This window comes from Ruditapes philippinarum, unplaced genomic scaffold, assembly GCF_026571515.1.
Source record: "Ruditapes philippinarum isolate M1 unplaced genomic scaffold, ASM2657151v2 ctg867_1_1_1_1, whole genome shotgun sequence".
Taxonomy (NCBI): domain Eukaryota; kingdom Metazoa; phylum Mollusca; class Bivalvia; order Venerida; family Veneridae; genus Ruditapes; species Ruditapes philippinarum.
The window spans coordinates 98,616-116,311 of record NW_026859732.1 but is presented as its reverse complement, the minus strand read 5'-3'; the positions used below and the strand labels follow the sequence as shown (position 1 = coordinate 116,311).

The window sequence follows — 17,696 nt, the reverse complement described above, 5'->3', positions numbered from 1 at the left end:
CAAATCTGAGAAAATTCAGTAATTTAACCTTCAAGGTCAAGGTCATTAAAGAGCCCAAGCAAATTTGGGTTTGATAAACAACAAGGTCTGGCGAGCGTTTCACTAACATAACGTAAGTTTTGCGTATCTATTTACGTAAATTTGGACTTACGCAAAACGTAAATTTACGTTAGTTGCGTTTCACTAAACAGAACGTAGCGTAATTTTACGACACTGAAAATTTACGTTAACCGACTTTTCAATAGGAGGTAAAAAAGCGCTCCCGGATGTTGACAAGTCGTCTGTCAAAACATCAAAATGGATAAACACCCGGACAAAAAGCGGAATGAAAACTGGACAAAGGGGGAGGTGGAGGCGTTGTTGACTGGTTACATCAATAACCACAGCGAAATAGAAAGTAGATTTTCTATTGAACTGACTGCCCAAGTTAAGGAGGCTTGTTGGCAGGATATTTTGGAGAGGTAAATTATCATGTTACGATGTAGGTCCGTCGAAAGTAAAGTAAGCAGAGCCTAGATCTATATTTGGCCTCGTCCTAAATTTTTTTAAATATAACGTCGCTTGATATTTGTGCTTCTTGGCAAAGCACAAGGCTTGATCGACATAAACTATAACAAGTCTGTAAGGTCTGGTAGATTCTATATTGATCTATCCCGAAACGAATCCGGGTCAGCTCGGGCGGCCCTTAAACGTACTCGGCCACACCGAGTCAGCTCGGCCCTATACCAACTCAACACGTATATTGTACTGTACATATGTTATAACATTTAGTGTAAGTTTTTTAAAATCCTGTAAAAACTGTTGAAAATTATTGAAAAGACTGTTATGAAATTTTCTACAATTTTTAGTAGCCCATCTTGCACAAATTCTTTAGTGGTGATTACCCTGCTGTTTGAATTTAGGTTAAAATATCACTCACTCCCTGGGAGTGACCTGAGTGGGTCATATTGTTTTTATTGTTTTTCTAAGAAAGATTAAGACATATTGGAAATGTACCAACCATAAAATGAATAAATGTTGATAGATGCATTAATATCTAATATGAATTTAAAGCATAATTTCCCCTTCCATTTATTATTGGCTAAAAACAACTTAACTGATTGAATATTGGTTGTTCCGGGATATATTTGGCCCATTTTTAATTAAAGAATACGGAAAAAAATATAGGATGAAATTATAAAAAATAAAATCGTATGAGTGTCAAACATCTTTATTTCTTTAATTATGTGCTTTGTACATGCAGCGTCCTTCAAATAGAAAGACTCTGGTACTGGGAAGGACTTACAGTTACTTATAATCTATAAAACGTTACATATACTGGGATCCTACATATTACCGGACAAAATATGATGTTTTTTCGCTGTAACATTTATTCAAAATAATAAAAAAGAAAGAAATTTTACCCAAATATATGTGGGTTCTTAATATAAGTAAACATTCCTTTATCAAACATAAAATCAAACATTTGACCATAGACATGTGTCTTTAAATTAGGGCATTAAAAGATGAAAAAAATTGTGTAGACAACTCAATTTACCGGACATGTATAGAACATTGTGTTTCAATTTTTTTGGAAGTCTAATTAAATTGAAATTTAGCAAGGAAACTACGACTATTGAATGTCAATGTTAAGATACTGTAGTAAAAGTCCACAGAATGTTACTTTCTAGTAATTTCTACAGGTACAATGTGTAGTTGAAATTTATGGAAATAAGTGATTAAGTTAAAGGTCATATAATTATACAAATGTAAAAGTACTAAACATCATTACAAAAATTCCAGGACGAAAAAAAATGAGGCCTGCATTCAACATTGTCTATTGTTATCTTAAATATTTTTTTCTGTCAATTCAGTGTTAACAGCCAGAGTTCCTGTACCAGAACCATAAATGAACTTAAAAAAAAATGGTCCGACCTTAAAATGGCTATTAAAAAAAAGGAGAGAGAATGTCGGCTGTTTGCCAGTAAGACTGGAGGAGGGCCACCTCCAGCTAATCCAGACAGTTTGGAAGAAAAGGTAATCAAATAGCATGCATTTGAAACAAATCTGTCTTTATCCCAATTTCACTTGCAAAAAAAATATGTTATATATTCTATGTGTTTTCAACTTGTGTCAAAAATACATTAATTTTGTACATCATCGTCATCATGTAATTTTTTTTCTGAAAAATCCTAATTTTTGTTTCTTTATATTTTGTTTCAAGGGATAAATTGATTTAAAAAAAACTAAACTATGATTTACTTCAATCTTAAGTTAACTTTTAGGTTCTACAGTTGATTGGAGAGAGTACAGTTGCTGGTATTTCGGGTGTAGATACCTTCAGGGAAAACTGTAAGTAAATTTCAATCCAAAAACATGTGTTTCTTGAAGTACAAGTAATGATAAACATTTCAGAATTAGTTAATAATAATGATTTGTAAAAATAGGAATTTAGTAATTATGGCAATTGTTTTTCCAATAAATTTATGTTCATCCAGAAAAAATGTAATTGATAACTGTTACAACAGACAAGTTTGCATCCAGATAGTTTAGTGGTAGAACAGCTGTTACTTTGTGACAGAAGGCCTGGGTTCAATTCCCAGTTTGGATTACTGTTTTGTTTTGTTGACAGTTGTCATTACTTTTTCCTTTGTCCAAGTTCTTTTAATTATTTAATTAAAATTTTTTTGCAAAAGTTTGTTTATGTATTCATGCTATTATGTTGATTCTCAGTTTTATGATTTTAAGTTTGGGATTTGCTACCCAAGCCTTGTTTGTTCCTAGGCAGCTGAAAAATCCAATACTGCTTAGTAGTATGGAATAGTTGCAAATATATTTGTGGATTTAATGGGTAAAACTATAGCATAAAAATGTTATTTCATCAGACACCATTAACTTTGAAACAGAAATGAGTTTTGTTTGACATTCAGTATATAACTAATTTTCACAGCATTTAATTTTGTTTATTTTCACAAATAAAATTTATTTGTCTTTAGTGTCTTCTTCTATCAGCAACATGAGCAATGTGCAAGAGGCTTCTTGTACAAATGATGGAGATGCTGATGCTTCAAGTAGTGGTAATTTGGCAGAATCAGCACCATCTGCTACACTTGTTAATACAAGTAACTCTGTAAGTCTAATTATATGTTTACCTATGTTCAAGCATAATATTTTCTATGAACATGTATCATAATATTCATGTGGAGTAAAATGTCTGTGTCCCATGTATGAAAACTAGACAATATTATCTGTTATGCTAATTGCACATCATTTACTCTCTTAAGTCTCTTTTCACAAAACATAGTTATAAGCAATTGCCGACACTTAATGAACCTTTTTAGTGTAACATAATAAAGTATTTACAGATTGCTAATTATGAATCAATAAAACTCTGACACTTTTCAAGGACATTTCAAATTTTATTGCACATATTTCAATACTGAATTGCTTGATATCATATTACAAATGTATATGACAATGAATATCAAACCATTTTATTAACCTTTCACCTGCTTGAATGTTGCCACCTACACAGAGCCACGTCAAATACACAGCTGTCAAATCTGGCCAGGCTCTATACATATGCCAGGCTGTCTTTCAATTTTCATATCCACAAATGGAGAATGGAAAGTACTGAAATTTAAGGTTGGATGTCTATCGCAATAATTCAGCAGGTAAAGGGTTAATCAAATGTTGAGGAAATACTTACCTTATTATGAAGAAATATTACATTAATGATTTTCTTATCATATACCAGCACAGCTTTTGCAAGTCAGCAACATTGATACTACACTTCTGTGTATAACTTTCAGGATAAGATTATATGACTTGTCATTTCAAATGACACTAAATATTTGAAAACATTACAGAATAAGCTTGTAGGTATGGAAATTACAATATAGACTGTCTTTTTTACAAATAATACTTACATAATGTACTGGTATGTGATAAAATTATAACTATTTAATTATTTTTGTGTGATTTTCTTACTAAATACATTGAAAAAATTGAATAACAAAATAACATGTTCACAATAGGCAAAAATGATATAATTCAATTGAAGACATGAAATAAATTCAATTATGAATTTTCACAACATTCAAATTTTACTTCCAGGAAAAAAGAAAACGGACGGTCAGTGAACCATTAGGTAAATGTATTACAAATTATTTCCAGCTGTTCATTAAAGGGGCTACACTGAGGTCTGACGGGTAATTTGGTGTCCAAAAAAAATGTATACAAATTTCCCCACAAATCACAATATTATGACTAAAATAACAATAACTTACACTTTAACCAACCCTCTAACAACAATTATGCTAGAAAATGCATATTCACTTAGCTTTTGATGCAAAAATGAAAGTTGGTTTTCCCAGACATGTACAGAAGTTACCCACAATTCATCGGGTATAACTAAAATACGCAACGGGCATTTTTGGAACAACAGAGTAAACGGGGGTAAAAAAGTCTATTGATTTTTTCTCAACTCTCTAACCTATCATGTTTATATAACTTGAGTATAACGAAGAAAAACTGTATAAAAGATAATCAAGGTAGCAATTTCGTTGTCTTGAAAAATCAAACGACAGCGAAGCGGTCATTTTCTAGACAAAACGGAAAGATATTATATACATGTACAATTATTTTTATTGACATTTCAGTTTCAATTTCAATATTCTAAGGCAAACATAATGCATCGGTGATATTTATACTAAAACGAGCACAGTGTAATCACACTAATAAATGTATGTAACGCTATCTATAACGTATTTAAATCAAATACAGTTAATGACATGTCTCATTTGATTTGATTGTTTGTATTTGGGATGGAGTGGGGGTTACGTCACACAAAACTGTGTAGGTCATTTTGGCGACTCTTCAGTTTTACTGGTGGAGAAAGAACTCAGGTGCCCCCTTTGCAAAATTGTTTCTGGCACAAACGGGCATCTGTGTATGTAATGAGTGACGTTTCGTAGGCTATCTTGATAGGATCGTACATACACGTTCCACACACAATTACATCATATTCATACCATAGGCAAAATTAAATGCACGTTTCCTATTGTAACAATATGAAACCCCAGAAAAAAAACCTATGAACTAGCTTCTGAATGTGGCATTTCTATCGTTATTCCATAAAAGCACCCCCCCCCCCAAAAAAAAAAAAAAGAATGAATACATCAATGGGCATGCTCTGGAGTGTTGGTATTTATTACCTGCACTCCAGTTACGCACTGTGCATGTATATGCACTGTGCATGTATATGAATTCGATTTAACTCTGACACGTTTTCAACAGAAAAGTCTTCAAACTATGATACAATAAATGTTTATGATTCTATTAGAAACTTGTTTAGAATTTAATGATTTTTTGGTGCAAACGATATAGTTTACTTGTACTACAGATAAGATCAAAGTGCTGAAGGCACTGAAGAAAAAACGGATAAACTATCACATTTTCACTCCAGTTTCACAGGTAAATTAATTTTATATGTCGCGGTTTACATCTAAATATCAGCTAACCTTTGCTTTTTGAGACTTTTGTTTTTGAAAATAATCTAAACGAGTAAAATAAATCCTCTTTTATAGGCAAATAATTTAATAAGTAGCATCCCCGATTTCTCTTTCATAAATTGGCTTTAGCAAATTCTTTTCTATTCAAATATTAAGAACATTCTGTCAGTGACGTGTCCTCTACTTGAAATCTTCCTGGTGTGTTTTTTTCGGTAACAGGAAGAAAATGACAGTCTGTTCGTATCATTCGGTAACAGGAAGAAAATGACAGTCTGTTCATTTGATCTTGACTGTGAAAAATCATGTTTTGTGAACCAATTTATCCTGCCGATAAAGATTTTGCAAGCAATCAGGTGGTTTATGTTCTAGTGCTTACACTTAATTTTTAATCCCAAAGAACATTTCTTAGGAGACCTTTAAGTTTGATTACGGTATAATCACTATAATCTAAATACTTAGGAATTAATTTTAATTCCTGTTACTGTGAAATTTTTCGTTCACGTGTTTAAAATACTTAAGTAGCTCTAAAATTTTCAAAACGATATCCAGTATTTCCGAAACAATTTACAAAGGCTTTTAATACACAATCTTATGAATCTTAAAGTATTACGAGAACCACCCATTTAATCTCCAGAAATACATACGAAAAACAAGATAAATCAAAAGGCTGCAAGCTCTGTGGTATTTTCTGATCTTTGCAATATAAATCGCACTGTACAACTGTATCATTTTCCTGTATAAGTTTATTTTTATGTACTATAATTCTTCTTGCTTGGTACCAGAGTTTGAAACATTTTGCATGACTAGAGATGCATCAAAAATCATTTATGTTCATTTTTATGACAGCCACACTTTATCCTTGCATATCGTGGCTATTTCCTTAACAAAGAAACTTTATAAAAAATAATTGCCTTGAATTGGATTTGAACCCCGGAGACACTAAACGAGCGCGTTACCCTTGCACCACGGAGAAGATATACGAACAATGCCTGAATAAAATCAAGTAATACTAAATTTAGATTTTTCACTGCATTTCGGGTTAATTTCGAGGTTTTTTGTTCAAGATAAACCTGTTCTTTAACATTGATGTAAATAATTTAACAAAAATCTTCTCGCCAAAACAGTCCGACATGTATATATTCCACTACTCGACAGTCAGATTTATTTGTGAAAAAAGCTCTCGACATCGCTTAAAATAGCATTTTCATTGATTAAAATGATATTCATCCGCGTAATTTGTGAATGTGCATTCATTGACAATTCTATAAGCCAAAGCTACTTTTAAACTTTGAATGCGTTGTAATCTGTTGGATACTTATAACAAAATGAAAATATTTCTTTCTTTTAAATCGGTCGTTTTCATGTGTTCTAAGAATTGTTTGTTGTTAGTTTTGTCGTGAAACCGCTGTGTCAGAGATTGAATGTTAGCTTTGTATTTCCTAATCTTCGATCAGAAATACAAAAAGGAATGGTAACATTCAATGAATACAACACCCATACGACCAAGCAAAACAGGACCACAGCTAAATTATCAATGAAAACATTAATTTCAGGCTTTCAAGTGGTAAATAAAAAGAATAAACAACAAAAATGAAAAACAGGAAGAAAGAAGAGACAAAAGTAGAGAAAAGTAAAGGTTTTCGTGCTATAAAGAAAGAAAAGCAGCGTTCTCTCCCTAACTTATTTATGCAATGAAATGCATCCGATCAATATTTAGCCATTGTAGTTTTTGAAACCAGTCACTCGTGTTTTCAAAATAGTCGGGAAATGAACCCGACTTTTTTATCAAAACATTTACAAAACTATTAACAATGAGTATGCCATGATAAATAGGCTATAAGGAGTAAAAACAATGGTTTATATATGCATTGCCCTTTACCGTCTAGGAGTTGGAAGTATTATAAAACATAGTTTAAGCAATGGTTGTTGTATGAGGTGAGGTTAATAATATCTTACTGAATTCTTAAAGTTACTTTTACTTACCTGCCCTTCACATTTGTCTTGCTGTATCATGATTTTGTTTGTTTCGTTTAATTTGAAAGAAAGTTAGGGTTTAAAAAACAACAACTATATAATCAGTTTTAAGTTTATTTCACTAGTCACGGCAATAACCCTGCTGTGGAAGCTTGACTATGTCGGGGGCTGCGTCATGTGAACGTTGCCGTCGCCTTGATTGTCTTTATTCCAGTTTTCCTTTTTTACTCTTATAACGCTCTCAATTTCTTTTCCACCGGGAAGCTTTCAATATATTGGTAACATTAAAGCACAGCTCAATTGACCCATCACTAGTACGGAGGCCTTCCAATAAGAAAAAAATTATCAGGATATCTGCTAAATCAATAATGATAATAATAATATTAATAGAGCCAGATTGTAACTCTTTTCCGACCTTCTTGATAATGTTTACCATGTGCATGAAACAGGTATCAATTACCTATAGTTTTGAATGTCTAGATCAAAACATAGTAATCTTTTCATCAACAAAGTTTACATCCAATGCGGATAAATATGCAAGTATGTATGTAAAATGATAAATATTAAATTTCAGATCTATCTAGCAAAGGAGATCGATTTTTTCTTAAAGAATTTTAATTATGTGCACTAGACATACATTAGAAATATTATCTAATAAAGTTGAAGCCTAAATGTCCTATAATGAGGCCGGATTCATTCTCTATTTAGCCAGTGCTTTCAGTGCTTTGATCAGAGTTAAAGAGAAAATTCTGGAATAACATTCTGTGTGTGCGTGTGATTTTTTATGCTTACAATACTCAAATTCATGTTCGTTGTATAAAAGGTATTACGAAGTTTTTTTTTCCTGAACGACAAAGTAAATTTTCTTGGCCTAGATATCATGATATTTTAACCATTACAAAGTTAATACATAATATTTAATAATTACACGAAAGCTCTCAAATTAACATAGAATATTTGTAAAATTTGTGTATGTCAGTTTCGAACTCCGTACTGTACGTTTAGCTAAATTCATCATTGTAATGCAGAAAAAAAACATGATTACAACAATGTAATGCTTTAAATATATTGAAATTGCTTTTGAAAGATTTTTCTCACAAGAACATATGTGAACAACAAGAAATTTAACAAACAAACCCATTATTTGCTTTTAAATTTATGGATTGTTGGTATATTCCGGTTTCGCACTTTCGTTGCTGCCGATACACAAAAAATTCTCCGTTTCGCTTTTTAGTCATCCCGAGAATCATCACGTGACCGTTGTTTTTATTCAGATTTGCAAACTGAAAGGTGTTGTTCGGGAACTTGGGTTCTACTTCAAATATAAATCTAAACGAGTATGCGCCTTTAACTTTTATTTCCTTGATAAACGTCAATAAGCGTTGATAAGCGTTGATAAGCGATTCTCTGAAATATTCATTTACAATTTGTACTTCGCAATAAATAATAAACATAAAAACATTCACATCATCAATAAATTATATATGAATTACACAATAAATCTAATTAGAACTTTTGTACCTTTAAATTAAATCTTACTGTAAATTATCATTTAAAACAATTGCATTATTTTGTTAAATTAAACAAACCGATTTTGACTTGTCTCAATACATCAAGTTCCAGATTTAAAATGACGAGATTCTCAATAACAAAACAAAACAAAAATGATGACGTCGACGTAAAACATCTTACGTCGCGTAAAGTAGCGTAACATATTGACGCCATTAACAACGTTCACAAATCTGAAGTACTTAGAAATCAATACGTTTCTAACAGTCCTCGCCATGAAATTACTCTTAAATTTCATCAAAATTCGCAATAATAAGTACATGTACAATAAAAGAGACAAAATTGACCTTTGCCAACTTAAAAATATGTATATTCGAATGGTAAATTTTAAAGCTTAGCTTTAAACTTTAAAAATGTCAATAAGCAAACATGATATGACTCAGGTGAACTTTAAGTAGACACATTTAGTAATAGATTTCATTGATTCGTGTTTTTGTTTTTAAACAACACCTTCAACATGCCCATCTCGGTTTTCTCGAAATCGGGTAACATTCCTAAGGGCCTTTTCCCCCCTTTATAACTCTCAAAAAACTAACAAAGTCCCCAAAACACCAAATCTTATTTTTCCTTCCTTTTTAAAACACTTGTGGGGCGGTATTTTTCAGCCCCATTTTCCCCAAAATAATTACCCAAAATTTTTTCTTGTTTCCACCAAGGGTTTTTACATAATTGTCTTCATTTTTTAAACACTCCTTTTGGGAATACTTTTGTTGTTTTCTTTAATAAATTTTTGGATTTAAGACTAACAAGTATTGTGTTCATAACAGGTTATTGGTCTACGTTGAACCCTTTGGTTCTTCTCAAAAAAAAGAAGCTGCCTTCTGTAAAAAAATTTTTGCTTTGTTTAAGATTTAAAAATTTCTCGTAGAAAAAATCACCCTTCCCATGCTCCTCCCCGGGATTGCTTGAGGGGTTAAAAAGCCCACTTTAATTTTTTTTCATCATAAATTTTCCTTTTTTTCGAATTGTTCCATTCTTAAATCGAGTTTTTAAATGACATCACCCTCACAAATTTTTTCCTTTTACCTGTACACTTTTTATATCCTTTTTTACCCGAAAAACGCTAAAAATGCTGCGAAAAATATCAGTTGTCAAATTGTGAAAACTTCAAGATGTACTGCTCTATTTTGAAACACGGAAAAGACAACCTATCTTTTTACATTGTACCTCTGCTTTACAATAAGGGGTCCAAATAATCAATCCCTACATTCGTGAACAGTTCATCGGGGGTCTCTTCGGGAGAGGGGGCCACTTTGAGTCATCAAGGTATTTTCGCTGCATATAATGAAATTTTTAAAATTTTTTTACTGCACTAGGTCCCTAAATACCCTTTTTTTTCCCAGGGGATGCGCTAGTAAATGCGTTTTCCCCGGCGTGACCATTATTTATGATATTTCTTTTATAATCTTTCAGAAATTTTTTTTGGGGATTATCACGGGAATTTTTACTGGGTTTTGCGAGATTAAAGTGACCCTGTACCCGAATAGGCAATCATATATCACAGGTTTAAAATGAACGATACGTTTCCCTTTTTTTACGCTTAGAATTTTTGTAAATTTTTTAATTTCACTAGAAAATCTTTTTCTTACAAAACATTATTATTCTGCTTCTGGATTTTTAATGAAAGTCCCAAATCTCCCTTTTTAACTTTTTTAGGTATCGATGTTGCAGAAGTCTTGTATCTTACACCATCGACTCCTTTTAGTTTCGCCCAGCTACAATAGCGATCTATCCAATGCTATCTAGACATTCAGCTGCAAAGTTTTTATTAATCAGGACTTCCTTCTTGACCTCTTATCATTTTCTGCACTTCCGGCGGAACGGGATTTTTGTCCATTTTTAGATTTCTTGCTTAAGAAACGTTGGCCATTTAACCATAAATGAAGGTTTTTCAGTATCGTATGCACTTATTCCTGCTGAAGCTATGTCTGCGGGATTCGAACTTGTGTGCACATGGCCACTTCTGGGGAAGTTTTTCATAATTATGCGAGCCTATTCCCCAACAAACGTCTTTCAACCGCTTGACACATTATTTTATATCCATAGAACAAATCATGGAGTCGGTCCAAAAGGTAACTTGGTCAAAAATTCATATCTAATTTTCTTCAATAACATTGCAAATAATTACAACCCTACTACAGCGCCAGATAAACTCCAGTCGTGAATAGACATCTGCTTTTTTGGGTGCTAGATAAAATTTTCCTATCCCCCGGGGAAATGTACTTGTCAGTACATCAACAAAACGCAATAAGCGCATCACCTCCTCTTCCGGCCACACTGAAAAAGTAAACGGGTTTTTGAGGGTTCAAACCCTTTCTGTCCCAGCGATTCACAGATAGTTTTTTCAAAGCTAGATAAGGTAGATAACCATGTTTCCATTCTTTACTGATGTTGGTGGTATTGTCGTCCACCAATTTCAATTTTGGCACAAACTTTTACTATACCCGGGGCCTGGAGTAACAGGTGGAAAACAAGTCAAGGGGGTCAAATAAAAACTTACCGAAAAAATTTCCACGTTGTAAAAGGCTTCTTTTCCCAAATTTTTTACTTTAAAAAAAAATTTTATCTCATTTACACCCCAAATACTCCAAAGGCGGTTCACAAGGTAAGTATCATCGAGACTCAAATTTACAACAGAAGGCGCGCGTTCGGCATTCTGGGCATAGCATTCAAAAACTTCTCTGCTGTTTACTTTAACCATTTAGTCAGTCAAACCGCCTAACTTATATAATTGACTTGAAAAGATCAGTTGCTAAATTTATTGCCTTTTGTTCTGATTCCAACAGACTTCAAAACAGTCTTCAACATAAAAATTCTCTGGACTGTAGTAACCACTTCCGGTTCAAATATTTCGAGCATTGTCAACTGCAGTTCTCTTTTTAAGGCATACGCCGCACAACTTGGTGATGAATGTCGCTCCAAACAAGTGTAATTTACATGCGTAACATTTCGGTTTCTTGTTTAAGTCCCCACCAGGCACCATAGAAAACGTAAAACATTGCTCTTTCATCCCGTAACTGCGCCCACTTGATGAAACATGGATTCTTATCGCGGCAAGGGGCTATTTTCTCTTTTCTAAAACGAATTACTACGCCCATAAGACTGTTCATTTAGGTCAGGGGTCCTTGAAAAAGCAGTTGGCTATTCAAGATGAAAACGCCTTTATATTTCGCGCGCAATCAAACACAATGCGACTTTCCCTGGTTTGTTTACATTAGTAACTGGATGATTGTGGTAAGTACCAGATACGTTTGTGAATATTTTCGTCCCCATTCCGGGTGAATTCAGTTCGCAAAACCCCTTTCTCTATATATTCGTTCAAGGTAGTTGTGTACATTTTTCTGTAACCCTGGTCAAACGTTGACATTTGTTTCTTAGTTGTTGGATAGACGCACTTTAGGAGTGAAATGTTGTTAGGCAATTTGTCCGTTTCGTTTTTCCATGGTAATCCATTCATGTAGTGTCCGTCTTTTATGAATAAGAGAAGATTCCATTATTTTTCATTGCCTTTTGTCGTCTAAGGACATAGAATTTTTCTCGTTCAAATCTGTCGTTGAAATCAGTATTCCACATCTTTTCTAATTGTTGCTGTAATAATATGTCTCTGGGACTGTTCAAAGTGGATATTTACTGCACTGGGAGCTGTATCGTCTTTCAAGGGGCCACGAATCGCCCATCCTAGCGGGAACGCACTGCATATGGTTTGGTCACTGTCTCCTGACCGTACTTCTAAGGGGATATGGGCTGCTGGGAAATCTGTGCCAATAAGAAGCATTACATCAGTATTGGGAATTTGGGGAATTTCAATGTCAGATAAGTATGGAAAAGTTTTGTAGTCTAAATGCATTGCCGCTGATTTTTGCAGATATCGGTAGCTTCTTCACCGACCATACCTTACGGAGGGAGACTTCCTCACTTCCGGTTCCGTTTTACAGCCATAACTGTAAAGGTCCGCTTTCATGCCCATAACTCGTGCTGCTAGATGAGTTCACGGTTTTGATATATGAAACGTAATTGGCTTACAAATCAACATTTAACTTCTGTAACAGTCTCTCGTCACATAGTGTTTTGTCAGCACCATCGTCTAACAGCGCGTATGTATGACACTGAATCCCGTTTTCGCCTCTTACAATCACAGGCACAACACCCAAACAGTTCTTCACAAATGAACTCTTAACAGCTGCGCAAATTCACCGAGGATTGTGTGACTGAGGCCTCGTTTCCGTGTATCAGTCCAACTATGTAGTAGAATATTGTGTTTAATTCTACAATCCGGACGGTACAATAACTTTCGGTTTTCTACAGTTATTAAAGGAATGATTTCCTTTCAAACAATTAAAAGCACAGTTTGTTCTTTTTAACTACGTCGTTCCGTTCGTTTAAATTCAATAGACTTAAATTTCACACATGAACATAAGTCTGTACAGTTACCATGGCAACATCTACATTTTCGCTCGTACTTCTTCATTTCCGTATTACTCTGAGTAGTCAGTGTTGTTTTATATCTTTTGATGGTTTTTTCAGCATAAAATCGACCGGAAGTCGTCGTGTGTTCCACTTTTAATGTTCTGTTCTCCTTGACAATGTCTATACCGTACATGGAATTTAGCAACTCGCGACTTTTCATCTACAAATCTCGCTAAATCGAAAAACTTTGGTTCTCTACCAGAACTCATTAATCACGTGTGCGATCTCAACCCATTTCACTCTCAAATGCAATTGGTAAACCGCTTCACTATACGTCTCAAATTTTGAGAGTTATCTATTTCAATCAAGAGAAACCTAGTTTGTGATAACGTGATTTCACATTTTTTGCATTTCCATGGCTTGAATTAGAAATACCTTTAATGTCAGATGCTGATAACTGGGGACCTTCTACAAGTTTTTCAATGTAATGTCCTCGTGATCACGTGCGGTTTCCATAACGAGAGTATAAGATTTCGCGTGCGCGTTTTGTATCCTTCACTTGGTTCTAACAACACACAGTCTTCGATACAAATTTTTGCTTCTCCGTGAACAGTATTGTATTAAATAGCTCAACCGTTGGCTGTCATCAGAAACTCTATTTTCTATATTAGTTTCAAAGTTCTTTATAAACTTGCAATATTCCGTTGGCTTTCCGCTGAAAGTTAAATAGTTCCGGTTTTGGTAAATTAAATCCCTCCTTGCAGCGCGAAAGCAAGTTTTTGAAATGCTGTATCAATCCCCGATTCACTAACCTGTCGGAATTTCTTGTGTATATAAATTCGTTACCAGATACTGCGTTTTAGCGTGCGATTTGACAATTTGTACGATTCAGTATTACTCAATCACGTGCAGCACGGGAGTTAGTGCGTTTCAACAATGTCGTCTGCATCAAATCCGCTTGTACCGCCCAACATCTGTGGATGATAATATTAATTCCATCATCGATAATAAAACATGCTGATGTATCAGTTTCTGGATTTGAAATCCCATCTTTGCCTGTATGACGTTTATTTGAATTTTGTTTCACTAGGAGACTCATTGATTAATATCGTCTGCTTTGAAGATTCATCCGCGTTTAAACACAATTTTCTTGCCATACGGATTCTTCTATCTGCGCTTCTTCAAGAACGACCTGATTGATCAAGTAATTGCTGTTTAAATTCGAGTTCCTTTCGCGCTAATTCGATCCATGTTTTTTTTCTCCAATGATTTAAATTTTAATTCTGCAATTAAACGTTTTGCTTTTTCGCACTTTTCAACTTTGCCTTGAACACGGAATTTGCACTGCTAACTGTAGATTAAAACATCATCATCAGGTATTTTCTGCACAGAATTTCTCCACTGTGAAAATCTTTCCTGCACGTCTAAAAAGTATTTGACTACAAGTTCATAAATTCAATTCAAGCGTTTTTCCGTACATCCGGTCCAGCATACGTCTAAGCATAACAAATGGTGCTGATTTAAATGATTCAAAACGCTCAACAACGTTCATACAATATTTGTACCTCATCTCCGTTTCTATGTGATATCATTTTCAGTTCTAAGTCTTTGTATTTAATCGCGTCAATTTTTCCAAGTTGCGAAGAACTGTGAACGCTTACACTACCAAAAAATCCTCATGCGTAGGATCTGTTCCATTTTCGGTAGATACTTCCTCCATATTGCAGTAATCGAGAATTGTTCGGGAACTTGGGTTCTACTTCAAATATAAATCTAAAACGAATATGCGCCTTTAACTTTTATTTCCTTGATAAACGTCAATAAGCGTTGATAAGCGTTGATAAGCGATTCTCTGAAATATTCATTTACAATTTGTACTTCGCAATAAATAATAAACATAAAAACATTCACATCATCAATAAATTATATATGAATTACACAATAAATCTAATTAGAACTTTTGTACCTTTAAATTTAAATCTTACTGTAAATTATCATTTAAAACAATTGCATTATTTTGTTAAATTAAACAAACCGATTTTGACTTGTCTCAATACATCAAGTTCCAGATTTAAAATGACGAGATTCTCAATAACAAAACAAAACAAAAATGATGACGTCGACGTAAACATCTTACGTCGCGTAAAGTAGCGTAACATATTGACGCCATTAACAACGTTCACAAATCTGAAGTACTTAGAAATCAATACGTTTCTAACAGGTGTTTAAACGCTTTTCCCACAAAATTGGAGAAAATATGTATTTCAAACGACTTGCCAATCCAAAGAACACATATCAATGTATCACTGATTCTGTTTGAATGTCCCTAACTCGCAGGTAACAAAAAAATATCGGTTCGTGAAATTTTACTTTTTTTGTGACATTCGGCCGTACCTCAGTGGAGTACCTTTAACAGGTAAAACACATCAAATATAATGGAAACTTTCATGGAAATAATACTGTATTTTGAAATAAATCTTGCAAATTGTATTATTGTGAATATATGTCCGGTTTATTAAAGAAATGACTTAAGGAATTTCAAAAAGTACCATGTATGTTTCTTAAATTTAAAAGAAATTCAATATGGCTTCCTAAGTACAATGTCACAATCAGAGAATCAAGGAACTGGATATAGTAGAAAGTAAAATTGGAATTTTTTTTTTACAATCATTACAATATGTTATTTCAATTACAGATAAATATCAAGAACTTCTGGATATTGAAAGGAAGAAATGCAAATTTCTAGAAGAAATTCTCAACACGCAAAAACAACAAAATGAAAATCTTGGGGCAATTTCAAACGAATTGAAGCGTCTGACTGACATTATTGCATGCAAAAGTAGCATTGAAAACCTGATCGAACTTTAAATATAGAGGATATTTTTTTGTTTTGCATGTAAGATTGAAATATAAATTCACTGAGTGAACACCAGATGCAATATTTTCACCAGTGGCGTAGCCACGAGTGAAAATATTATAGCTGGTTTTCACGAATGAAATATATTTCAATCTTATATGTAAAACAAATAAATTTTCTTTTTATTTCATGCTTTTTAAGTGATTTTAAGTATCTTATTACTGATTTTGCCGCGAAACGTCCCGCATTCTCCTTTGTGACGTCATCACATCATGACGTCACGTCATCAATTTTGAAATATAGTTCTGTTAAATTTCTCTAATTTTGTTACATTTTTTAACATGATGTATGAAGACATCGACTTTCTTTTCCTAAAGAAACAAATTTACGTATGACGGCATTTATTTCTGCCTGTTATTCCATTTAGTTATGTTTTTTTTTTCATTTGCATTCAGATATAGTCTGGCTACAGTGAAAATTATATTTTATAAATTTCACTAGTGGTTTATCGGAATATAATCATCTGATATATTACAATAAAACACTGGAAAGCATGAAATAAATCAAACTATACATTTTCCAAATACAAAATGCAGTCATAAAATCATATACTTAGGAAGGACAGTGGAAATTAAATAAATATAGTGAACTAAAGAAATGATATATTCCAAGCAGTGATTTTACAGCTAAATTAAAATTATTGATTTGATTTCGGATGCCAGAGATTATATAAAGAAGGCACAGCTCTTGTAATAACATGCTGCACATCCGGACATCAAACAGTGATTTTATAAAGCAATAAAATCACTGATTGGGATATATTATTTTGATTCTAACATGACATTAACTTAAACATGGTGCTATACCTTAAATCAAGCTAAATTTTTGTTTCTTTACTTTTTCCCACGTGTCACATTTAGTGATTACATAACATTTATAATACTGCATGTTTGTAATGTCGCTTTTCATTGGATAATCGTAACATTTATATAGTTTTATATACACGGCTGCTGTTGATTTTTAAAAAAATCTCGCTTTATTCCTCTAAAAATGATGCTTGCTGTATTATAAATTTGTTATAAATATTTCTGACAGGTTATATGGCTGTATATGAACGCTTGTTTGTAAATATAACCCTCGCCTAGCGGCTCATGTTATGTTTTCAAACAACCATTTATATAGGGCCATATAACCTGTCAAAATTTTTATAACTAGTATGGTAGTCTAAATGAAGTGATTGCATTTTTACAAACACTTTCGGTGCTTTCTTGTTCAACAGTTCATTAGGAAACATTCAGGTCATGTTAGAATTCATCATTTGAAATTAGTTACATAAAGTCTTACACATGTAGGTAACTTGTTACCCAATTAGTAACTCTCTTATTATTTATATATTC

At 33.2% G+C, this 17,696-nt stretch overlaps 2 protein-coding genes across 2 annotated transcripts; both read left to right on the top strand.

Annotated features, from left to right (window-relative positions):
- Positions 1–297: 297 nt before the first annotated feature.
- LOC132757697 (nuclear apoptosis-inducing factor 1-like) lies at positions 298–2,339 on the top strand. The gene is made up of 3 exons (XM_060749055.1): positions 298–461; positions 1,854–2,016; positions 2,265–2,339. Exons 1-3 carry the CDS (start codon positions 298–300, stop codon positions 2,337–2,339), a joined length of 402 nt encoding a protein of 133 aa, XP_060605038.1.
- Positions 2,163–16,310, top strand: LOC132757696 (uncharacterized). Its single transcript, XM_060749054.1, has 4 exons — positions 2,163–2,331; positions 2,976–3,109; positions 4,096–4,129; positions 16,138–16,310. The coding sequence occupies exons 2-4, from the start codon at positions 2,996–2,998 to the stop codon at positions 16,308–16,310; spliced, it is 321 nt and encodes a 106-aa protein (XP_060605037.1). The 5' UTR covers positions 2,163–2,331; positions 2,976–2,995.
- Positions 16,311–17,696: the final 1,386 nt, after the last annotated feature.

Excerpts from the sequence above, each read along its gene's own strand:
- LOC132757696 (XM_060749054.1), top strand. The coding sequence starts at position 2,996 with ATGAGCAATGTGCAAGAGGCTTCTTGTACAAATGATGGAGATGCTGAT. Across the intron at positions 3,110-4,095 it reads TTGTTAATACAAGTAACTCT|GAAAAAAGAAAACGGACGGT; the intron begins GTAAGTCTAATT and ends TTTTACTTCCAG. Across the intron at positions 4,130-16,137 it reads GACGGTCAGTGAACCATTAG|ATAAATATCAAGAACTTCTG; the intron begins GTAAATGTATTA and ends TTTCAATTACAG.
- LOC132757697 (XM_060749055.1), top strand. The coding sequence starts at position 298 with ATGGATAAACACCCGGACAAAAAGCGGAATGAAAACTGGACAAAGGGG. Across the intron at positions 462-1,853 it reads TGGCAGGATATTTTGGAGAG|TGTTAACAGCCAGAGTTCCT; the intron begins GTAAATTATCAT and ends CTGTCAATTCAG. Across the intron at positions 2,017-2,264 it reads CAGACAGTTTGGAAGAAAAG|GTTCTACAGTTGATTGGAGA; the intron begins GTAATCAAATAG and ends GTTAACTTTTAG.